Source organism: Pongo abelii, chromosome 9, assembly GCF_028885655.2.
Source record: "Pongo abelii isolate AG06213 chromosome 9, NHGRI_mPonAbe1-v2.0_pri, whole genome shotgun sequence".
In the NCBI taxonomy this organism is placed as follows: Eukaryota; Metazoa; Chordata; class Mammalia; order Primates; family Hominidae; genus Pongo; species Pongo abelii.
In genome coordinates, this window is record NC_071994.2 from 66808356 (window position 1) to 66833069 (window position 24714).

At 46.7% G+C, this 24714-nt stretch overlaps 1 protein-coding gene across 6 annotated transcripts in view; it reads right to left on the reverse strand.

Moving 5' to 3' along the window:
* AMPD3 (adenosine monophosphate deaminase 3) overlaps positions 1-24714 on the reverse strand; it is a 57601-nt gene that overhangs the window by 29817 nt on the left and 3070 nt on the right. For 3 of the 6 annotated variants that reach the window (XR_008511230.2, XM_054524668.2, XM_054524667.2), the window contains exon 2: positions 16416-16641. Coding sequence is in view for 4 of the 6 variants with exons in the window: in XM_054524667.2 (XP_054380642.1) it covers positions 16416-16641 (226 nt within the window). In the remaining 2 variants the exon portion in view is untranslated. Of the gene's footprint in view, positions 1-16415; positions 16642-21703; positions 22052-22656; positions 22694-24714 lie in introns of those variants that run through there. The other 3 variants (XM_024255606.3, XM_024255604.2, XM_054524669.2) reach the window with 3 other exon arrangements.

Genomic DNA, 24714 nt, shown 5'->3' on the forward strand with positions numbered 1-24714 from the left:
GAAGCTAATTGGGGCGAGTGATAAAGACTCTTTGCTGTGTGCGTGGCAGGAGAATTTTGCTATGATTAATCACTGGTGCTGGCTCTACCATTAAGAATTCTAATTATTCATGCCTTCCTCTTACACATGTCTGCGTGAGATAGAACACAGCCCTCCAGACACCCCTACCTGTGGTCACCATGCACCGCTCAGGGCTGTTTGCACAGCCCACAGAAGATTAAAGCAGGCAAATGCCCCAGGAGACAGAGAGACAAACGGCAGACCACATGGCAGGGGCTCTAAAACCACAGGGCACTAGAGGGGAGGACAATAGCAAATCATGCAGGCTTTCCCCACAGTGTGGACAGCATGCTAGCTTCAGATAACACAAACTCTCAGTCCCAACATATGAACGGTCTCAGAAAGGACCAGGAATAGGGTCACAGAGAGACAATCACACTGCATTTCACACAGTTAGACACTTGGGGCATTGGAGCCAGAAGAGATAGGGATGCTCAATGAATCCAATCTCCTTGTTTTACAAAGAAGGAGTCGAGAGAGTGCTCAGGACCGTGGACTAGCGACCACCATCCAAGCTTACAGGCATCATAGGCCCCATGGCTGGCAGCAGACCTACTGGGTGCCAAGGAGATCTGCAAGATCAGCCTACTTCTCACAGACACTTTCCCAGAGATGGGAAAGGGCTGGCACAAAGTCACACGGCACGGTGGCTGCTCCACCCAGCCTCCAGCCCCGCTGCTCCCTCCTCTAGCCTGCTGTGTGCCATCCTGGCTGCTGCTGCTGGAGCAAGCACAGATATGTACCTCTGTTTGGGGAGAGGGATTGATCAGCACCAAATTCAGGTCCCTCTGGACCTGTTGCCTTGGCACCAAAAGATGATTACACTGGTTCTTGGGCCCAAGGTTGGTTTAAAATGCCACAAGCCCATGCTTATTTGCAAGGCTGATTTGTGATTACTCCACCTTCCTCATTCATGAAACAGACATCAGATGATGTCACTGCAAGTCTCTTCTGCAGGAAAAGAATTACCCAGCATTAAGGTGAGGCCATCAGCACTCTTCTCCCACCTCGTGTTTCTGTCTGCTTCCAGTGGAACCCGGCCTCCCCACAGTGCCATCCCACAGTGTCGAATGCCAGAAACCAACTGACTACCGGCCCTACCTTGTGCCATGGGCCCAGTAGCTTCCTGAGTGTTTATTCTACCACAACCACAGCCACCAGCAAGGACTCAGTGACAACTGTGACCCACCAGAGCCCTCCTCCTCTCCAGGTACTAGTGTGATACCTACAGGCCTGAAGAAATTGGTTGATCCCCAAATAGGTTTCAGGGCTTACCCGGAAGCAGCTCTCTTCCTCTTGGCCTGTGGCCAGGTCTCCTCACTGCCGAATTTTCAAGAACCACAGTTCTCCTCCCGTGTTTATACACCCAGTGCTTGCCATGGCCCTCTGGTTCTCACCTGCCTACCCTGTGTTATCACATCTTTGGGACAAGGCTATTTTAACCTGGAAGACAGAGGTGGCTCCTTTTCAGGAATTTACCTTCCCCTTGCCCCTGGTCCTGCTAAGTGATGCACTGGGCTGCTTCGGGAAACTCAACCTGAGCCCTGGGAGCCCCCAGCCTCAGCTTTCTCTGGTCTGTCCTCCATCAAATGGAGCTCAGCCAAGCATCCTGCCCCAGGGATGCCACCTTGTCAGTCACTCCTCAGAGGCGGATTCACCTTGAGGATGAGGTTCTCCTTTTATCTTTTGGATGTTCACACCCAGAGGAAGAGCCATTACTTCGGGCTCCCCAACACATTCTGACCTCAGCTGGGACGCATGAGATTCTGGTTTCTGTGTCACTCACACATGCCTGCCAGGTCACTGTTTTTATTTCCATGCAACCTCACCCCCAAATGCCTCAGCCAAGGCTGCCTGAGGTCTGGTCCTACCAACAAGAAGCAACAGGTGATATCTAAGGTGAGCAACAGCTAAGAAAGTTTAAAAAAAAACCACACACACACACGCACAAAAAAAAATACTACAACCCAAATGCTGGGAGGCTGCCTAAGCCAACGGCCTACCAGGCTTGTCCTAGGAATGTTCTTCTGCCCCAGTGAGGAAGCTAGTACCCATAAACTGATGCCCAAAGAATTCTCCTTCCTGGGGATATCCATTATGGCGACAACCTTGACCTTCAGTTGAGCTCCAGATTGTCACATATGAGCATCTGCGGGCCAGGAGCTCAGACTTTGTAGGCACAAGGGATAGGTTTAACCACAGATAGGCTAACTCCTCAGGGCTCACTCCCCTTGAGCTTGGAAGAACTGGAAGTTAACCACAGCTTGTATCTCAGGAAATTGGAAAAGCTATATGGAGCCCAAGGATGACCCTGGATTTGTTTTCTATTGCTGCAGAACGAATTGTCACAAACTTGATGGCTTAAAACAACAGCTATTTATTAGCTCACAGTTCTATAGGTGAGAAGTCTGGGTGGGCTTGGCTGGGCTCTATGCTCAGGGTATCAAGAGGCCAAAATCAAGATGTTAGCCACACTGTACTCTTGTCTGGAGGTTCTGGGAAGGAATTCACTTCCAAGTTCATTCCAGTTGTTGGCAGAATTCAGGTCTAGTGGCCACAAGGCTGAAGTCCCAGGCTGCTTGCTGGCTTTGACCAGGGGTCGCTCTCAACTCCTACTGACCTCACTCCAATCCCTGCACATAGCCCCCTTCATCTCCAAAACCAAGAGTGGTCATTGTGCTGTTGCTTTGAATCTCTCTGCCCTCCCCTCCTACACTCAGAAAGCTCTCTATTTTTACGGGCTCATGGGATTAAATCAGGCCTACCAATAACCCCCCTATCTTAAGGTCAATTGTGCCATATTCCATAACATCATCACAGGAATGATAACTCATCTTATTCACCGCATCTGGAGATTAAGGAAGGACATCTGCAGGGGCTGTTTTAGAAATTCTACCTCCCCTGGCTCATATCTAGCATCCATTCTATACAACCGAGGCCCAGCCAGTAAAGGTAGAGGGTTGGAGCTGAGTGACTGGGTGTGTGGGTGTAAGTGTCAGAGGGTGTGTGACATGGTTTGCATCCATGTCTCTGCCCAAATCTCACATCAAATTTTAATCCCCAATGTTGAAGGTAGGGCCTGGTGGGAGGTGATTGGATCATGGGGGTGGATCCTTCATGAATGGTTTATCACCGTCTCCTTGGTGCTGTTCTAGTGATAGTTTTCATGAGATCTGGGCATTTAAAAGTGTGTAGCACCTTCCCCTACCCACTCTCGCTGCCTCTTGCTCCTGCTCCCACCACGTAAGATGCCTGCTCCTGCTTTGCCTTCACCATGAGTCAAAGTTCCCTGAGGCTTCCTCAGAAGCAGATGCTGCCATGCTTCCTGTACAGCCTGCAGAACTATAAGCCAATTATACCTCATTACTTTATAAATTACCAGTCTCAGGTATTTCTTTATAGCAGTGCAAACTAATACAGTGAGTGAGTGTGTCTATGAGTGTGTGTATGAACAAAACTGATCCGGTGCCCCTGTTAGAAAGCACTTCCTTCTGATGGGCCAAGATCTGTCTGTCCACTGTCTCACCTGCTGCACCTTGCACTAGCCCCTGGGGCACCAGCATTTACTGAGCCACAGCTGGCACAGCCCCTCCTTCCCCCACCCACACTTGCACCTGGCAGAAGCACACTCCTGCCAAGGAGCCAGCAGAGTGTGGGGCTGTGAGGACACCAGCTCCAGGCCAAGCCTGAGGGCTCAAAGGGCCAGGAGCAGTTTTGTCATCCTTGAAATAGATGGTCCTCCTGACACACAAGGACATTCTTGCTAACCAGGCCCACAAGACAAAGAGTTGATCAGGTCACCTGGGCTGTTGTTACAGCATCTCACCTCCCAGCACCTGTCTGGTGCTCCACCTGCTCTATGGCCCTTGGTTGCCCCTGACAGTCACTAAGTCCCCTCCCTTACTCTGCTCCACTCCCCAGCCCTCCTCCACTCTGGGGAATCAGGCTCCCAGGGCCTTCCCTATATAGCACTCATATGCTAAAGTGAGGAGCCCCTCAGGCCCTCCTTGATCTCCTAGAGAATAGCCAGCATCTTCCCAGGGGCCATCTGAAGCCCACTGCCCTGTGTGGTCTGTCCAGGTGACTACCAGGCAGGGAGGGGCACAGGAGCCAACCTTTCACCAGGCTCTCATATGTGTACTATGAGCTGGGGGCCACACATGGACCCCACTTCATTCAATAAACTACTGTGTGCCAGGCCCTGGGGGTAGAGGAGTAGATAAGATATAACTCCCACCTCCAGGGGCCGACTGTGATGGCTGAGATGAACCCAGACAGTTCCACAGATTATCATACAGTGTGGTTGGTGTAATGAGATGCCCTGGATATTTTGGGACCCCAGAGGAGACACTTAATCCAGACTAGGGGTGGGAGCAGTGGAGCAATGGGGTCAGAGGGGGGACATTTCAGAACATGGAGGCTGGTTTGAACTCCTCCCCCACGCACACTCAGCTCATTCTGGCAGCCCCTCCACATGAGAATTGTTACGCTAAAGGTTGGAATCAGAAGTCACAAACCAGCACAGGGTTTTGCAAACACCGGGAATCTGAATGCCATTAGGCGGGACAGGCATCCTCCACTTCCACAGGCTCACACTGCTGCTGCTCACACTGCCCCTGCATTGGCTCACCTGGAATTGGGACCCCCATCTAAGGAGGGAACTAAGAGGAGCTGACACCTCCCCTGTACTTGAGACCAGAGGTCCCAGCCTATCTGGAGAAATATGCTGCATGATGGGCACTATAAGAGGGGTCCCTACAGAGAGAGCAGGGGCCCACAGAGATCACTCACTCCGCATGCGCAGCCAAATGACCAGCATCCTGGCCAGGTGGGTGTAACTTTGATTCTAACACTTTGCAGCCAATCAGGTGTGAAAACTCACAGCCCCACCCTCTGTCTCTCCCTGAGCTCCTCTGGAAACCTGCCCCTTCTTTCTCCATCCTCCCTTCCCCACAACCCCTCCTGGCCTAGTGTAATCTCCACTCATCTCCTGCCACTCACCTTCGCTTCTCCCTTCCTCACTCCTTCCCAGCTGCCCTTCCTCCCTAAAGACCTGGAGATGAAAATGAAGTACAATCTGTACCATCTGTTAAGTGTTATAATCTCTCTCCCTAACTTTATTTTTATTTTTACTTTTTTTTGACACAGGTTCTTGCTCTGCCGCCCAAGCTGGAATGGAGTGGTACGATCTCAGCTCACTGCAACCTCCAGCTCCTGGGTTCAAGCAATTCTCGTGCCTCAGCCTACCAAAAAGCTGGAACCATAGGCGCACACCACCATGCCCAGCTAATTTTTGTATTTTTTGTACAGACAGGGTTTTGCCATGTTGGCCAGGCTGGTCTCAAACTCCTGGCCTCAAGTGATCCACCCACCTCAGTCTCCCAATCTCCCTAACTTTTTTTTTTTTTCAAGACAGAGTCTCCCTCCCTCAGCCAGGCTGGAGTGCAGTGGGGTGATCTTGGCTTAATGAAATCTTTGCCTCTCAGGTTCAAGTGATTCTCCGGCCTCAGCCTCCGGAGTTGCTGGGATTACAGACATGTTCCACCACACCCAGCTAACTTTTATATTTTTAGTAAAGACAGGGTTTCTACATGTTGGCCAGGCTGGTCTCCAACTCCTGACTTCAGGTGATCCGCCTTCCTCGGCCTCCCAAAGTGCTGGGATTACAGGTGTGAGCCACCACGCCCAGCCCAATCTCTCCCTAACTTTAAAAGGGGATAAATTGACTATTTCAAATGAAGCTCCTTTGTCAATGACCCTGAATTTTTAAAAAGTTCCCCATTCTTATTTTCACAAGTTTCATAAAATGAAGTGACTTAGCAACACTTTAGCTGTGCTATGCTCAATTCATAGAGCACATATGTTTCTCAATTTCACTCAAAACATTCTAGGGAAGTGGCTGTCCTAGACAGCCAAATTTTTCAACTAATAAAGTTTGTTCCCTCTATATCCTAATTTTTCTCTTTTTTTTATTATACTTTAAGTTCTGGGGTACATGTAAAGAATGTGCAGGTTTGTTACATAGGTATACACATGCCATGGTGATTTGCTGCACCCATCAACCCGTCACCTACATTAGGTATTTTTCCTAATGCTATCCCTCCCCTAGCCCCTCACCCCGCAACAGGCCCCAGTGTGTGATGTTCCCCTCCCTGTGTCTACGTATTCTCATTGTTCAACTCCTACTTATAAGTGAGAACGTGCGATGTTTGGTTTTCTCTTCTTGGGTTAGTTTGCTGAGAATGATGGTTTCTAGCTTCATCCATGTCCCTGCAAAGGACATGAACCCATCTTTTTTATGGCTGCATAGTATTCCATGGTGCATATGTGCCATATTTTCTTTACCCAGTCTATCATTGATGGACATTTGGGTGGGTTCCAAGTCTTTGCTATTGTGGATAGTGCTGCAATAAACATACGTGTGCGTGTGTCTTTATAGAATGATTTATAATCCTTTGGGTATATACCCAGTAATGGGATTGCTGGGTCAAATGGTATTTCTAGTTCTAGATCCTTGAGGAATAGCCACACTGTCTTCCACAATGGTTGAACTAATTTACACTCCCACCAACAGTGTAAAAGCGTTCCTATTTCTCCACATCCTCTCCAGCATCTGTTGTTTCCTGACTTTTTAATGATCGCCATTCTAACTGGCGTGAGATGGTATCTCATTGTGGTTTTGATTTGCATTTCTCTAATGATCAGTGATGATGAGCTTCTTTTCATATGTTTGTTGGCTGCATAAATGTCTTCTTTTGAGAAGTGTCTGTTCAGATCCTTTGCCCACTTTTTGATGGGGTTGTTTTCTTGTAAATTTGTTTGAGTTCATTGTAGATTCTGGATATTAGCCCTTTGTCAGATGGACAGATAGAAAAAATTTTCTCCTGTTCTGAAGGTTGCCTGTTCACTCTGATGGTAGTTTCTTTTGCTGTGCAGAAGCTCTTTAGTTTAATTAGATCCGATTTCTCAATTTTGGCTTTTGTTGCCATGGCTTTTGATGTTTTATACATGAAGTCTTTGCCCATGCCTATGTCCTGAATGTCCTAGGTTTTCTTCTAGGGTTTTTATGGTTTTAGGTCTTACATTTAAGTCTTTAATCCATCTTGAGTTAATTTTTGTATAAGGTGTAAGGAAGGAGTCCAGTTTCAGTTTTTTGCATATGGCTAGCCAGTTTTCCCAACACCGTTTATTAAATAGGGAATCCTTTCCCCATTGCTTGTTTCTGCCAGGTTTGTCAAAGATCAGATGACTGTAGATGTGTAGTGTTATTTCTGAGGCCTCTGTTCTGTTCCATTGGTCTATACATCTGTTTTGATACTAGTACCATGCTTTTTTGGTGACTGTAGCCTTGTAGCATAGTTTGAAGTCAGGTAGCGTGATGCCTCCAGCTTTGTTCTTCTTGCTTAGAATTGTCTTGGCTATACAGGCTCTTTTTTGGTTCCACATGAAAGTTAAAGTAGTTTTTTTCTAATTCTGTGAAGAAAGTCAATGGTAGCTTGATGGGGATAGCACCGAACCTATAAATTACTTTGGGCATTTTCATGATATTTTCATGATATTGATTCTTCCTATCCATGAGCATGGAATGTTTTTCCATTTGTTTTTTGTCCTCTCTTATTTCCTTGAGCAGTGGTTTGTAGTTCTCCTTGAAGAGGTCCTTCACATCCCTTATAAGTTGGATTCCTAGCTATTTTATTCTCTTAGTAGCAATTGTGAATGGGAGATCACTCATGATATGGCTGTTTGTCTGTTATTAGTATACAGGAATGCTTGTGATTTTTGTATGTTGATTTTGTATCCTGAGACTTTCCTGAAGTTGCTTATTAGCATAAGGAGATTTAGGGCTGAGATGGTGGGGTTTTCTAAATATACAATCATGTCATCTGCAAACAGAGACAATTTTATTTCTTCTTTTCCTGTTAGAATAGTCTTTATTTCTTTCTCTTGCCTGATTGCCCTGGCCAGAACTTCCAATACTATGTTGAATAGGAGTGGTGAGAGAGGGCATCCTTGTCTTGCATCAGTTTTCCAAGGGAATGCTTCCAGTTTTTGACCATTCAGTATGATATTGCCTGTGGGTTTTTCATAAATAGCTCTTTTTTATTTTGAGATAAGTTCCATCAATACCTAATTTACTGAGAGTTTTTAGCATGAAGGGGTGTTAAATTATATTGAAGGTCTTTTCTGCATCTATTCAGATAATCATGTGGTTTTTGTCGTTGGTTCTGTTTATGTGACAGATTACGCTGATTGATTTGCATATGTTGAACCAGCCTTGCATCCCAGGTATGAAGCCAACTTGATCGTGGAGGATAAGCTTTTTGATGTGCTGCTGGATTTGGTTTGCCAGTATATTACTGAGAACTTTTACATCGATGTTCATCAGGGATATTGGCCTGAAATTTTCTTTTTCTGTTGTGTCTCTGCCATGTTTTGGCATCAGGATGATGCTGGCCTCATAAAATGAGTTAGGGAGGAGTCCCTCTTCTTCTATTGTTTGGAATAGTTTCAGAAGGAATGGTACCAGCTCCTCTTTGTACCTCTGGTAGAATTTGGCTGTGAATCCGTCTGGTCCTGGGCTTTTTTTGGTTGGTAGGCTATTCATTACTGCCTCAATTTCAGAACTTGTTATTGGTCTATTCAGGGATTCAACTTCTTCCTGGTTTAGACTTGGGAGAGTGTATGCGTCCAGGAATTTATCCATTTCTTCTAGATTTTCTAATTTATTTGCATAGAGGTGTTTATAGTATTCTCCGATGGTAGTCTGTATTTCTGTGGGATCAGTGGTGATACCCTGTTTATTATTTTTATTGTGTCTATTTGATTCTTCTCTCTTTTTCTCTTTGTTAGTCTTGCTAGCAGTCTATTTATTTTGTTGATCTTTTCAAAAAAAACCAGCTCCTGGATTCATTGATTTTTTGAAGAGTTTTTCATGTCTCTATCTCCTTCGGTTCTGCTCTGATCTTAGTTATTTCTTGTCTTCTGCTAGCTTTTGAATTTGTTTGCTCTTGCTTCTCTAGCTCTTTTAATTGTGATGTTAGGGTGTTGATTTTAGATCTTTCCTGCTTTCTCTTGTGAGCATTTAGTGCTATAAATTTCCCACTACACACTGCTTTAAATGTGTCCCAGAGATTCTGGTACGTTTTGTCTTTGTTCTCACTGGTTTCAAAGAACATCTTTATTTCTGCCTTCATTTCATTATTTACCCAGTAGTCACTCAGGAGCAGATTGTTCAGTTTCCATGTAGTTGTGTGGTTTTGAGTGAGTTTCTTAATCCTGAGTTCTAATTTGATTGCACTGTGGTCTGAGAGACTGTTTGTTATGATTTCCCTTCTTTTGTGTTTGCTGAGGAGTGTTTTACTTCCAATTATGTGGCCAATTTTAAAGTAAGTGCGATGAGGTGCTGAGAAGAATGTACGTTCTGTTGATTGGGGTTGGAGCTTGTTCCAGAGCTGAGTTCAAGTCCTGAATATCCTTGTTAATTTTCTGTCTCGTTGATCTGTCTAATATTGACAATGGGGTGTTAAAGTCTCCCACTATTATTGTGTGGGAGTCTAAGTCTCTTTGTAGGTCTCTAAGACTTGCTTTATGAATCTGGGTGCTCCTGTGTTGGGTGAATGTATATTTAGGACAGTTAGCTCTTCTTGTTGCATTGAGCCCTTTACCATTATGTAATGCCCTTCCTTGTCTCTTTTGATCTTTGTTGGTTTAAAGTCTGTTTTATCAGAGGTTAAACTTGCAACTTCTGCTTTTTTTTTTCTTTCCATTTGCTTGGTAAATATTCCTCCATCCCTTTATTTTGAGCCTATGTCTGTCTTTGCACGTGAGATGAGTCTCCTGAGTATAGCACACTGATGGGCCTTGACTCTTCATCCAATTTGCCAGTCTGTGTGTTTTAATTGGGGCATTTAGCCCATTTACATTTAAGGCTAATATTGTTATGTGTGAATTTGATCCTGTCATCATGATGCTAGCTGGTTATTTTGCCCATTAGTTGATGCAGTTTCTTCAAAGTGTTGATAGTCTTTACAATTTGGTATGTTTTTGCAGTGGCTGGTACCGGTTGTTCCTTTCCATGTTTAGTGCTTCCTTCAGGAGCTCTTGTAAGGCAGGCCTGGTGGTGACAAAATCTCTCAGCATTTGCTTGTCTGTAAAGGATTTTATTTCTCCTTTGCTTCTGAAGCTTAGTTTGGCTGCATATGAAATTCTGGGCTGAAAATTCTTTTCTTCAAGAATGTTGAATATTGGCCCCCACTCTCTTCTGGCTTGTAGGGTTTCTGCAGAGAGATCCACTGTTAGTCTGATGGGCTTCTCTTTGTGGGTAACTCGACCTTTCTCTCTGGCTGCCCTTAACATTTTTTTCTTCATTTCAACCTTGGTGAATCTGATGATTATGTGTCTTGGGGTTGCTCTTCTTGAGGAATATCTTTGTGGTGTTCTCTGCATTTCCTGAATTTGAATGTTGGCTTGTCTTGCTAGGTTGGGGAAGTTTTCCTGGATAATATCCTGAAGAGTGTTTTCCACTTGTTTCCATTCTCCCCGTCACTTTCAGGTACATCCATCAAATGTAGGTTTGGTCTTTGCACATAGTCCCATATTTCTTGGAGGCTTTGTTCATTCCTTTTCATTCTTTTTCCTCTTATCTTGTCTTCTCATTTTATTTCATTAAGTTGGTCTTCAATCTCTGATATCCTTTCTTCCGTTTGATTGATTCAGCTATTCATATTTGTGAATGCTTCACAATGTTCTCGTGCTGTGTTTTTCAGCTCCATCAAGTCATTTATGTTCTCTAAACTGGTTTTTCTAGTTAGCAATTCATCTATCCCTTTTTCAAGGTTCTTATCTTCCTTGCATTGGGTTAGAACACGTTCCTTTAGCTCAGAGGAGTTTGTTATTACCCACCTTCTGAAGCCTACTTCTGTCAATTGGTCAAACTCATTCTCTGTCCAGTTTTTTTCCCTTGCTGGCAAGGAGTTGTGATCATTTGGAGGAGAAGAGGCATTCTGGTTTTTGGAATTTTCTGCCTTTTTGCGCTGGTTTACCTCCTCATCTTCATGGATTTATCTATCTTTGGTCTTTGATGCTGGTGACCGTCAGATGTGGTCTCTGATTAGATATGCTATTCCTTTCTGTTTGTTAGGTTTCCTCCTAACAGTCAGGCCCCTCTGCTAGAGTTTGCTGGAGGTCCACTCCAGACCCTGTTTGGCTGGGTGTCACTAGTGGAGGCTGCAGAACAGCAAAGACTGCTGCCTGTTCTTTCCTCTGGAAGCTTCATCCCAGAGGGGCACTTACCTGATGCCAGCCACAGCTCTCCTGTATGAGGTGCCTGTCGGCCCCTACTGGGAGGTGTCTCCCAGTCAGGATACACAGGGATTAGGGACCCACTTGAGGAGGCAGTCTGACCCTTAGCAGAGCTTGAACGCTGTGCTGGGAGGACTGCTGGTCTCTTCAGAGCTGTCAGGCAGGGACATTTATGTCTGCTGAAGCTGTGCCCACAGCTGCCTCTTCCCCCAGGTGTTCTGTCCCAGGGAGATGGGGGTTTTATCTATAAGTCCCTGATTGGGGCTGCTGCCTTTTTTTCAGAGATGCCCTGCCCAGAGAGAAGAAATCTAGAGAGGCAGTCTGGCCACAGGAGCTTTGCTGAGCTGCGGTGGGCTCCACCTAGTTGGAACTTCCTGGTGGCTTTGTTTACACTGTGAGGGGAAAACCTCCTACTCAAGCCTCAGCAATGGCCAACGACCCTCCCCCTACGAAGCCTGAGTGTCCCAGTTTCATCTCAGACTGCTGCTGTGCTGGCAGTGAGAATTTCAAGCCAGTGGAACTTTTTTTTTTTTTTTTTTTTTGAGACGGAGTTTTGCTCTTGTCGCCCAGGCTCAGTGCAATGGTGCGATCTCGGCTCACTGCAACCTCCTTCTCCTGGGTTCAAGTGATTCTCCTGCCTCAGCCTCCCAAGTAACTGGGATTACAGGTGCTCACCACCACGCCCGGCTAATTTTTGTATTTTTAGTAGAGACGAGGTTTCACCATGTTGGCCAGGCTGGTCTTGAACTCCTGACGTCAAGTGATCCACTCGCCTCAGCCTCCCTAAGTGCTGGGATTACAGGCATGAGCCACTGCACCCGGCCACCAGTGGATCTTAGTTTACTGGGCTCCGTGGGGCTGAGACCTGCCAAGCCAGACCACTTGGCTTCCTGGCTTTAGCCTCCTTTCCAGGGGAGTGAATGATTCTGTCTTGCTGGCGCTCCAGGCACCACTGGGATACAGAAAAAAAAAGAAAACTCCTGCAGCTAGTTCGGTGTCTGCCCGAACGGCCGCCCTGTTTTGTGCTTGAAACCCAGGGCCCTGGTGGTGTAGGCACCGGAGGCAGTCTCCTGGTCTGCAGGTTGCAAGGACCATGGCAAAAGCACAGTATCTGGGCCAGAGTGCACAATTCCTCATGCTCAGTCCCTCATGGCTTCTCTTGGGTAAGGAAGATAATTCCCCCATCCCTTGTGCTTCCCAGGTGAGGCAACACCTCACCTTGCTTTGGCTCATCCTCCATGGGCTGCACCCGCTATCCAATTAGGCCCAGTGAGATGAACCAGTACCTCAGTTGGAAATGCAGAAATCACCCCCTTCTGCATCAGTCTCGCTGGGAGCTGCAGACCGGAGATGTTCCTAATCAGCCATCTTGCCAGCCTTAACTATATCCTAATTTTTTAAAAATCAATTTTTGTCTGGCTTCTTAAAAAAAATACATAATTCCTGCATTCTTCCTCAAAGCATGCTGAACATAATTTAAAGTTTTCTCAATGACTCAGGATCATCACTGTATTATCCAATCATGATCTCAGAGGTGTGTTATCCCTAAACTACTGTGCTTCAAATTCTTGTGTCTGCTTTTCATAATTATTTTGTTTCCTCTCTCACTGTTGACTGTCTAATAACAACAATAACAAAACAGGAACATTAATGGTGCTTCAAGCACTGTGCTAAGGATTTTTTGTGTATTTGCTCATTTAATTCTCACAAGGTATGTCCTTTTATTATTCTCATTTCGCAGTTTAGGAAACCAGCTCAGGCAGTCAAGAGCTTTGACCAAGGCCATTCAGTAGTAAATGACAGGGCTGCCACTTGAACCCAATAGGTCTGACCCCAAAGCCCAGGCTTATAATCATCACACATCACCTCTGTGACCCTGCCTGTAGAAGTCTCTCTCCCTGCTTCTAATTTGCTTCTTTAAATCTGCCAAGGGATAAGAAACAATATAGCCAGATTATAGAACTCTGTGTAAAGTAAGAATAAATAGGAGATGGGATGGGAGGTGCCACAGACGAAGAGGGAGCTGGGGAGAGGGTGTCCTCCATGAAAATGTTAACTTTTGAACATTTACATATAAAGGCACCTCTAGTGAGAAGAGAAACTAAAAGATAAAATTGGGTATGCACGGACCCCAGAGGAGGATGCTGGGGCATCTGACAGTCCAGGGGCCAGGCTTTTTTTCAGGAAAGAAGCCAAGGGACAGAGCGGGAGCTTTGACTAGTTTCCCTCCATTTCATTTAGAAGCAACAATTACATTCTAGGGAGCAGCACCTAGTGTCATTCCAGGATCTACAGACCAGGGAACCGAAGACTCCACCTCTACCTGAAGAGGGGACAGCCTTATGGTTGAAGTGTGGGGTCTAGATTCAAAAGATGTGGGCTCTAGTTCTTGCTCTGTCATTTACTCACTATGTGTCTTTGTGAAAGTAAATTCAACTTCTCTGAGCCTTTGTTTCCTAATCTGCAAAATCAGAATACTAAGAATATCCACTTGATAAGCTTGATGTGAGAATTAAAGAATGAATCCAACCTACACAGGCCAGTACTTAGTCCACAGTAAGTATTCAATGGCAGGAGCTGCTATTGCTCCCTGTCTCAGCAGCAGGAAGTCAGAGAAATCACTTACATTTACTCGGGATGCACTGTAACCAGATACTGTCCTAAGCCTTTTACCTGTGGATTCCCTCATTCCTCACAATACCCCATGAAGGTAGCTGTTAGCATCTCCACTTTACAGATGAGAACAAGGCTGAGGCCCAGAGAGGTTTCCTAATTTGCCCAAGGTCACAGAGCATGCCAGTGAGTGGCAGAACACAGAGGTCCAAAAAGTTGCAGCCACCCTGATGTAGTGTCCACGGTGGCAATGGGGAGGCAGGATGTCTTCCTCTGCCAGACATCCACCGCCCACCAGCTAAGTTCCACAATGGATCCAGTCCTCAAGGAGCTTCTAGTCAAATAGGGCAGACAGATGCAAACTAAGACACCATAACCTAGGCAAGGACAGAACAAAGTTTTTGGAGAGAAGTTTGCAGGGGAATTTCTGGAAACCACAGAGCACCATTCGGACTTAGAGTAAGAAAGCTTCCATTTTGCCCTGAGTCTGGGCATTGAGAAGAGCACAGTCCCTTCAGCAGATGTCAGGCCCAGTGTCACTCTGTAGTGGAAACTGGTCCCAGAAACTTATTGTTCCTGGTAATAAAAAATGCCAGGATTCCTTTTCCTCCCATTGTTAAGGGTCTCAAATGCTCAATTCATAACACACAGAAGGCCCTGCAGACCATTCACTTGATGAAGTCAGCCCTTCTGTTCCACCCACAGAGTGTGAATGAGGGTCTCTACAGTCATACTCTTCTTGACCCTCCAGGGATGAGCATACTGCTGGGGCTGGGGCCACCCCACCTTATCCAACACAAGGCTGGCACTCAGAGGTTGACCAATGGCACCAGTGACTCCTGCCTTTATGGGCTCACCATCCCTTCAAGGAAGGAAAGCACTGGTCTTATGAGTGGTGAAGCTCTGTTCTTGCCTTTACACCAGTAGTCAACTTTTTACTTCTTTCCAAACGAGTTAAGAAAATGCTGAGCTTCTACACTACCAAGAAAGGAAAAGACTTGCCTTTAAAACTGAGACAGTATCTAGTGTGAACACGGACTAGGTATGAGAGGGCTCAAAGGTCTACCATGCCAACTATTGATGTTTGCAGGGTACCGGGCAGGCGGAAAATGTGATAAAGCCCAGGGTGAGATAAACTGTGAAAGGATGAGGGCTTCTCATTTCACTTAGACTCCAATCCAAACTTCTTGTCAGGGAGCACAAGGCCAGTCTGATCTGGGCCCCACAAGTCCTCCAGCCCTGGTCATAGCACTTCTTCCTTTAACAGACCTCTAACCACATGGGCCTTCTGGAAGAAACTGGGGGGCCTTTGCCCTAGCTGACTCTTCTATCTGGAAGTCCACATAGCTAGCTTCTTTATACCCTGAAGCATCTGCTAAGATGTCATCTCCTTGGAGAGGCCTTCCCTGACTTCCCAATCTAAAAAAGGATTTTTTCTCTCTCTTTCCCGGCCTCTCTCTCCCCTAACCCCATCTCATCCTTATTCATCTCTTTCATAGCACTTGCGCTGCTCCTGGGCCTGTTTGCCCTCAGATCCATTCCTCATCCTCTCCTGTGTTTCCCAAGTGTGCCAGCAGGATTCTGGCTAGGTTTGGCCCATGGCAGCCATTGGGAGAACCTGGAAGGTGCAGGAAGGGACAAGCGAGGTATTGCCTGCCTCCATCTCTGCCTTGGGAGGCATCTCTGCAGCTGCCACCTCTCCCCCTTGGCTCCAGTTTCCACTGGAAAGTCAACCACAGTTCCACCTTCCCCAGGGCGACTCCACCTTGGCTCCAGCAACGCTACTGCTTTCCTTGTCACTCCTGTCCTGGGTAGTAGCTGCTCCTTACTGTGTCTAATCTCTGAGCCGCCTCTCTCTCCCCTGTTTGGTTTCTCAGCTCTCTATCACCTGTGTAACCAATTCCCTGCATTAAAATTCTAATACTTCATTGGTTTCTGATCTTCTAGTTGGACCCTGACTGATACAGCACTTATTATAACTTGTAATTTTTAAGTTAATTTGTCCAGTTACTTAATTATTGTCTAGACCCAAGGACTCTATCTTGTTCATTATAACATCTCCAGTCCCAGCACAGCACCCAGCAAATAGTAAGCTGTGTTCATTAGTAATGCAAAATGCTTGTCAAGTGATGAGAAGAAGTACAATTGCTGTCTCCTAAGAAATCCTCAAATTTCCAAAAAGAAAAGAGAAATGCCATTTGGAAATGGTGTGTATTTTTGCACATCAGCAGCAAAGTGGGTTTTGATCTTTTCAGTGCAACAGAGGCACCGAGACATCCCTCAATAAATAAGAGGTGAGTTAAGTGGTCTTGGTTAAGGAATGAACACAGCTCCAGGGACGTACCAGTCCCCATGAGGTGCCTCATATCAGGACACACACCCACAGCCTGCCTGGGTCTGCATGACTCTATGTACACGAAAACCATGCCTTGGGAACAAACCTTTTTGCGGTCTCCACAGACTTCTGCTCTGCCAGCTCCTTCTGCAGCTCCCTCTCCTTGGCTTCCTTTTGCCCGATAGGGCAGTCCTCTGGGACAGTGAACAGGGACAGGGCATCTTTGCTGTCCTCTTCTCGGAGCACTTTAGCAAACACCTTCTCTGCCAGGAGCCGGACTTGCTCATCCACTTCAGAGATGTTCAGCTTGGGAAACTGCCGCGGCATCTCGGCTAGCAAAGAAAGAACAAGCATGAATTGTGGGATGCCCTGAGTCACCAGCACTGGGGAAGAGAAGGCACTGAAGTGAGGGCCAGGCCCGCCTGGTACTTGGGGTCAGCTGTCTACTTAGGAATTCCCCAGACCAAACCCAGCATGCCAATTTCAAAATTAGCTCAATAAGTAACTGGATGTGAAGCATGTAGGGCCACTTACGTGTCAGGAGAAAGCAAGTGTTCAAAATTCAAAGAATGAACTGTTCAACTAGGTGGGCTTCCATTTTCCCAAACTCAGGGAATCTGCAGCACCTGGCAGCCCTGCCCTCCTGACTTTGTTCCCATGTTTGAGAAGGGACAAGAGAGTTCAGCTTTCCCTCCTCCAGACTGTGAGGATACTGTTATAGCTGCAACAATAATCAAACCTCACTCCCCCACTTCACAGAGGGGAAGCCCAAAGGCTTTAACAGCTAAGGTCCCACAAGATTACAGCAGAGCCCTGGGAAATCCAAAGCTGCATTCTTCATTACATGAATCAAGGCCTTTTGCTGAAGAGAAAGAATCTGCTATTGCAGTTCCAAACCCTCTGGAACCCCCTAACGAGACACAGCAAATAAAATAAAGGTTTTAGAACAGGAACACTCTTTACCCAGCTGAAAACTCACTCCCTCAAAGAAGCTTTCTCTATCCACCTCCTCGCATACTGATTCCTTACTAACAGTCATGGCCTCAACCACCTGCTTGGTTGGTTGGGTTTCATTCTTGCTTGCTTGCTTTCTTCATTTCCTTATTTCTTTCCTTTTTTGCAACTACTTATATGGCACTTAATATGTACACACTGGCCAGGCGCATTGGCTCACACCTGTAATCCTAGCATTTTGGGAGGCTGAGGTGGGCAGATCACCTGAAGTCAGGAGTTTGAGACCATCCTGGCCAACGTGGCAAAACCCTGTCTCTACTAAAAATACAAAAAAATTAGCCGGGCGTGGTGGCAGGCACCTGTAATCCCAGCTGCTCGGGAGGCTGAGGCAAAAGAATCGCTTAAACCTGGGAGGTGAAGGTTGCAATGAGCCAAGATTGAGCCACTTCACTCCAACCTGGGTAACAGAGTGGGACTCTATCTCAAAAAGAAAAAAAAAAAAGTACACTCTGGGGCCAGGTGTGGTGGCTCACTCCTGTAATACCAGCACTTTGGGAGGTCAAGGTGAGAGGACTGCTTGAGCCCAGAAGTTTGAGACCAGCCTGGACAACATGGCAAAATCTCATCTCTAAAAAAGATTTAAAGAATTAGCCAGGTATGGTGATGCATGCCTGTAATCCCAGCTGCTAAGGAGGCTGAGGCAGGAGGATCTCTTGAGCCAGGGAGGTTGAGGCTGCAGTGAGTTATGATCGTACTACTGCATTCCAACCTGGGAGACAGGGTGAGACCTCATCTCAATTTTAAAAATAAAATATATATATTTTTATATATATATATACTCTGCAAAGAACTTCATACTTATTAACTCAGTTAATCTTATTATTCCCACTTGACAGATGAGAAAATGAAGGCATAGAGAGCTAACATGCCCAGGGTCACACTTTTAATAAGTCAGCAGAGATTTGTGCTGTTCTCAGCCTTTCTCTCTCATCCCTTTCCTCTCTGATCCTCAGCTCAGGGATCTGAACCCAGGCACCTGGTTCCCGCCTCTGTGCCCCCACCCACCATGCTGTGCTGCTTCTCTTTGTCCATGTATGTGTCCGGGCAGGGGCTCCTCACAGTCCCCAGCATAACACTTGTGGAATGGATTAATACTGCACCCTTTTCGACAAGCCACCCTCGCTTGGAGCAGCTCTGGAAGAGGAGTTTCCCATCTACCTATGACCACAGTTTCTTTAAAGTTGGTTTAAAGAGAGAAGCAGTTTTGTGGACCAGACAGACAAGAATGGAGATGAGACAGAGCCCTGCTGCTGTCCAGCAGGGAGAAGTGCTGCTACAGGGGAGGGGAACACACTAGGCCATCTTGGGACAGTCATTCTCCAGCCTCACAATGTTCTCATCTGTGAGATAAAGGGATTGAACTAAGTGGTCTCTAAGGCCCTCTCAGCTCTAAGTGGCATAATTCTAGGTACCAGAGAGATTTCCGGTGCCTGAGGAGGGCTTGCTGCTCTGAGTCTGAGTGGCATGTGGGACTAAGTCATGACACAGACAGGAAGGAGGAAAGCAGGCTAGTAACAGGCAATCAGAGTGAGGTCTGTGGCTCCCTTAACTCTGAGACCCAAGGACCTGCCACTCCCTGATGAGGGGAGTGGGAGGGAGCCGGTGGGGAACAGCCTGTCAACACACAACTGTCTGGGGAGCAGACACCAAGACAGCGAGGCCTGGCCTCTGCAAAGAGGAAGAGGAACAGAGCTGACTGTGGAGATTTCCATGTCTTGATAGCAGAGAGGGGGGAAGCTGGAGGCCATCAAAGGAGGTGACAGGGGAGAGAAAGTCTGGAACAGCACAAAGAACCAGACCCAAGAGGCTCTATCAGGCTGAAATGAAACTGGATCCTCACCTCCCCTCTTATTCCAAGGCCACCAGTCAAGGGCACCATCCCAAAACCTCACATCGCATCTCAGAAGAAGATATCCAACCCAACAGCCCAGGCAAAAGGCCGCAAATGCCATAAAGCACCACACCATTTGACTAAGCAACTCTGCTTCTACAAATTTCTTTTAAAAAAAGAATCCTAGGAATGAAAAGCACAAGGATATTTACCTGCATTCTTTACATAAACAGCTTTAAAATGCCTAAATTAGAGCATAGTCACTTGAAAAAGATGTTAAGTAATCAGAATTATAATTATGAGGATGGTGCAATCACATAAAAAAATAAAAATACAGTAAATGAAAAAATTAATACATAGAACCATACCCATGGTTTATTTACAGTGATAGGAAAATGCATCCCTTTATGGGCAAGACCTGCAAGAGATTCACGCACTCAAAATGACCAGGTGGCAGGGCTGCCTGTGTGTGAGAGGATATTTTATTTTGATGATGAATGCTATTATAATGCCATTTTTAACAAATACAAAGAGAAAGAAAATGAGTAGACTTAAGACTCTATGAAAAGAGAGAAAAATAGGAAAACAAATCAAACTTCTTTTTCTGGCAGGTTTTTGCAATTAGGGCTCCCTCCTTAATTGCCAAAGGGAGGAAGGGAGCCTCCCCATACCTGGCTAATTTTTTTTTTTTTTTTTAGAGATGAGGTTTTGCCATGCTGTCCAGGCAATTTGGGAGGCCGAGGAGGAAGGATCACTTCAGGCTAGGAGTTCAAGATCAGCCTAACCCATACTATTGAGAGGCCAGGCCAAAGGGAGTTTCACCATTCAGACCTATCTCTGCGTTAGCTCCTACCCTGGACAGAAGCCATCCACCACCAGCAGCACCATCCTACCTCCTTCATTCCCTCAGACACACACAGGCCTGACCCAGACACCCCCAACCAGGCTCCCTTGGCAATGGGTATTTGGGTGGGAGGGAAGTCCTTGATGTCTGAGGGCTCTTATGCCAGATCCTGCCATGTTTGTTCATGAAGCATGCATTTATTTATTGATCGATTGATTTAGAGACAGGGTCTCTGTTGCCCAGGCTGGAGTGCAGTGGCACAATCACAGCTTACTGCAGCCTCGACCTCACAGGCTCAGGTGATTCTCCACCTCAGCCTCCCGAGTAGCTGGGACCACAGGCACACACCACTACGCCCGGCTAATTTTTGTATTTTTAGTAGAGATGGGGTTTCACCATGTTGGCCAGGCTGGTCTTGCACTCCTGGTCTCAAGTGATCCGCCTGCCTTGGCCTCCCAAAGGTCTAGGATTATAGGTGTGAGCCATCACACCAGTGCACAAAGCATTTTTAGCTTGCTCTAATCAACTAAAAATACTTTTCAGGACACAGCTTTCTATAAAATATCTTCCTTTCTCTTTAGCTTAAATCAACCTTTCCCAAACTGGATGCCATAAGAAATTGATACCTGTTGCTGGTAAAACATGTCCTGTGGTCAGTTATTGGGAGATGCTGCATTCCACAGCCCCTCAACTCATATTCATAAGGCTCATTAAAAATCAAAGATCATAGAGTAACATTACCATACAGAACCCTTTTTGTTTTACAGAACCCATAAAAATCTTCTGCAGAACTACTACCAGTGTCTTAAATAGTTGGTAGATAATTCATTCCAAGACTGCGTGCAGTGGCTCATGCCTATAATCCAAGCAATTTGGGAGGCTAAAGAGGATCGCTTGAGGCCAGGAGTTCGAGATCAGCCTGGTGCAACATGTCAGAACCTTGTCTCTACAAAAAATAGAAAAAAAATAGCCAGGTGTGGTGGTATGCACCTGTAGTCTCAGCTATTTGGAAGGCTGAGTTGGGAGAATTGCTCGAGTCCTGGAGGTGCAGGCTGTAGTGAGCCATGATGGCACCACCGTACTCCAGCCTGGGTGACAGAGCAAGACCTTGTCTCAAAAAAAAAAAAAAAAGCAAGAAACAACAGCAACAACAACAAATAATTAATTCCATATCTTAGTATGGACCAAGTAACCCACTTGGGGTGCTGCAGGCCTTAGCAGCTGCCCGCACATCTGCTGCCTTCTGGATGTCCTTGGCAGACAGCTCCCACCTGCCAACCCGTCCCTCCAGAGTGTCTCTCCTCTCAGACCCTCCAGACACCTGCCAGGCCAGGCATGACAAGGAAAGCTCACTCTGCAGATGCCAAGCAGAGCTTCAGCTCCAGCTGCATGTTCATGCCTGGTTTCCAACCCTTTGTCAGCTGAAGCCAGCAGGCTTGGGAGGCTTAGCTGTGAATTCACCAGCATCAGTCAGGCAGTGATACAGCTTATCTCACTGTTACATGCAACACTCTCCGATGAACTTAAAGAAGTGTCCCAAAGTTAGAAAGTTCTAAAACACTGCCAGTTTCAACAAACAGTAACTTTTCATGGTGCCACAGTCCCTCCAGAAAGGAAGCCCAGTGCCACTGAAATCCCCTCCTTATATGAAGGAAGCTGGTTCCTACTCTTGCCAGACTCCCCTCGCAGAAGCCCCGACACAGACCTGAGCCTGGCTCCATGACTGCTCCTGAAGATGCCACTCAAGTGATACACCCGGGCCAGGTGCTGCCTGCTGCCCAGGAGGCTCAGCTGAGTCAGTGCATGCGTGCAGCTGGCTGGGTCCTGTCTGCCGGCTGGAGTAGGAGGTCTCTGTTTTGCATATCTGTGAGCAGCAGTGAGCCAGAGCAGGAAAAGCCTGGGCTGGAAATTCTTTCGTGAATATGAAATACGAGTGGAAAATTTTCAAGAGCCCTGAAGTCCCCAGGTAATCCCAGTTATCCAAGACAAAATGGCTGTGGTATCCTAAACGCAGTGTCCTGGCCCTCTTCACAGCCCTCACAAGAGGAAACTAAAGCAGCGGCTTCCTCATTACAACAGTAAACTCAGCCGTCCTGCCCAGCTGCAGGAGATAAGCCACAGCCTCCCTCTAACGCCCAGCCTCCTCCTGAAAGCTGAGTAGCAACAAGCGATATCATCACCTTTGCTGCTTCCGTTCTGAAAGTGCTTCAGGCCTGGGTCCATTTTATCAAGGGGATTTGTCTCAGGTACAGCCCGACCTGCCTCTTCTCAGAAAGCCCCCTAAAGCAGCCCTCCCGAGAGCACCCCACAACTGGCAGGGGGAGCTTCAATCCCAGTTGCTAATACAATCCCCTCCATCCCCTCCTCCTCTGAAAGGGAAAGACCATGAACTGCTTCCACCTTTCCCAGGAAAGGACAGAGACTCAGGGAGCAGGAACTGCCTCAGCACAGAGGCAGACAGAGGATAGGGGCAGGCTAGGATGAGAAGCTGACAGCCCCATCCCACTCCTTCCTTTCTTCCCAGAAAGAAGCCCACATCACAGGTGACTGCGAAGCCTGAGAAGCTTTACCAGAACCCCCACCCCCATCCACACACACAGAAAAGGAGTACACCACAACTGACCCACCGGAGCCCACCCCAAACCCTCCCCTGCTTACAGCTGCTCACGGCTCTCACGTGGGCCTCCAGCTTGGAGTGCTGGCTGGACTCTGCCACTCCTCCTGGGGAAGGTGGAGCCTGCCTCAAGTGACCCACAGGAGCAGTCCTCTAAAACCAAGAAGGGTTGATTAAAATGGCATCACAGGGTGCAAAGCTCTGATCTTCATCTGCCCTTTAGGAGATTGGGAAGGCTCAGAACAGACACACAGCCTCCCAGTGACTTAGGCAAATCGTGTGGGTCTGGGAAATAACTATGAGCAAAATGGCTATTTCTGTGGTGCTGTTGAAATCCTGGGGAGAAGAGCCCAGGAAGGATGGGTCAGTTGTTTACCGGGAGGCTAGCTGTAACTCTGACTTGGGCCTGAGTCACCTCCGCATGTCCAATCGTGAGGTTGTGTCTTACTGAGCTCACATCATAATTCCTGTGTGCACAGAGCAGTATTACAGGGTTGACACATGATCCTTGGGCTGCTGCTGGGCTTTAGCTACCCAGAGATTATGACCCACCTGTCCTCACAGCTGTTTCATAAACAGTGTAACCAGCAGGCTACAAGCAACCTAGAGGGAGGGTAATATTTATTCATTAAACAATTAAATGAACTTACAGTATGAGAAAAAAAATCCAAGCCCTTAGTACTATTCTCCCAGAAGGAGGAGGGGCAGATGACTTTTTCTGCTAGTGTTTTGGGGAAGGGGGAGGTAGAGTGGGGACTGCAGTGGGAGGATTCCAGCCCAAGGATTTAAGTCCAACACGTTCAGGGAATTTTATTCTGCACCTTTAACCAGATCCCAGCTAGCCTCAGTCTAAACACGCATTTTTCAAAGTGCAGTCTGCAGAACATGAAAGGTCAGAAGGCTTGGAAAACACTGCATCCCGTACTCCCTTATGGGTATTCATGCACAGTTTCTACTAGCAGATTCAACACCTGAGAAGTCCTGCAGTAAAGAAAGCTGCTTAACTTTGTTTAACCTGACACACTTATTTGACCATCCTAGAACTGCTGTCATAGGAAAAAAACACCTATTAATATCTTGTGGCATGGGCTTTGGGAAACACCCTTCACCTTGAGTCTTCATTTTCCAACTTAGAGAAAGCTGCCTTCCTGGAGCCCAGTTTACAGGTATAAGACCCATTGCATCAGGTTCAGACAGAAACCAGCAGCAGCTCCACTAAGATGACACAGGTTGTAACAATGGCCAAGGGTCCTGCTGAAGCCAAAAGGAGGGAAGACTCTCCAGAACATGGGCAGTTTAGAAGAAAAATACAGTTCTGTCCCAGAAGAGCAAGCTCTTCTCAGGACCTCGCAATTCCACCTTGAGCCTAACTTGTTACTGCTTCTTGCATCCAATATGTCTCTGTGGACTGAAGAGCACTGATCCCAAGCTCAAAGCCTTACTTCCCTTTCGAACAAACATCAAGACAATTTATGATAACCAGACACAGGGCCCGCTTCTCCTGCCTGAGACTAGACTGCATCCCCTTTTATCACTTAAGCACCCCTTACAAACTCTAAAAGACAGGAGAGGGTGGAATCAAATTATGTCTCATCAAGAAAGATATCGGCTAGGCATGGTGGCTCATGCCTGTAATCCCAGCACTCTGGGAGCCCGAGGCAGGTGGATCACAAGGTCAGGAGATTGAGACCATCCTATCCAACATGGTGAAACCCCATCTCTACTAAAACACAAAAAATTAGCTGGGCATGGTGGTGCGCACCTGTAGTCCCACCTACTTGAGAGGCTGAGGCAGGGGAATCACTTGAACCCAGGAGGCAGAGGTTGCAGTGAGCTGACATTGCACCACTGCACTGCACTCCAGCCTGGCGACAGAGCAAGACTCCATCTCAAGAAAAAAAAAAAAAAAGAAAAAGAAAAAGAAAAAGAAAGATATCACTCTCCTCCCCAAAAGCCAGGCATGAGCTTGCACAGACGGGTTCATTTTCCTTCTCATTTGTGAGGTGTGTGTGACTCACACAAGGAGTTGGACAAAGGGGATTCACTTGCTAAATACCAGCTCCATGACAAATCTCGCCTGTCTCATTCACAATTGTATCCCC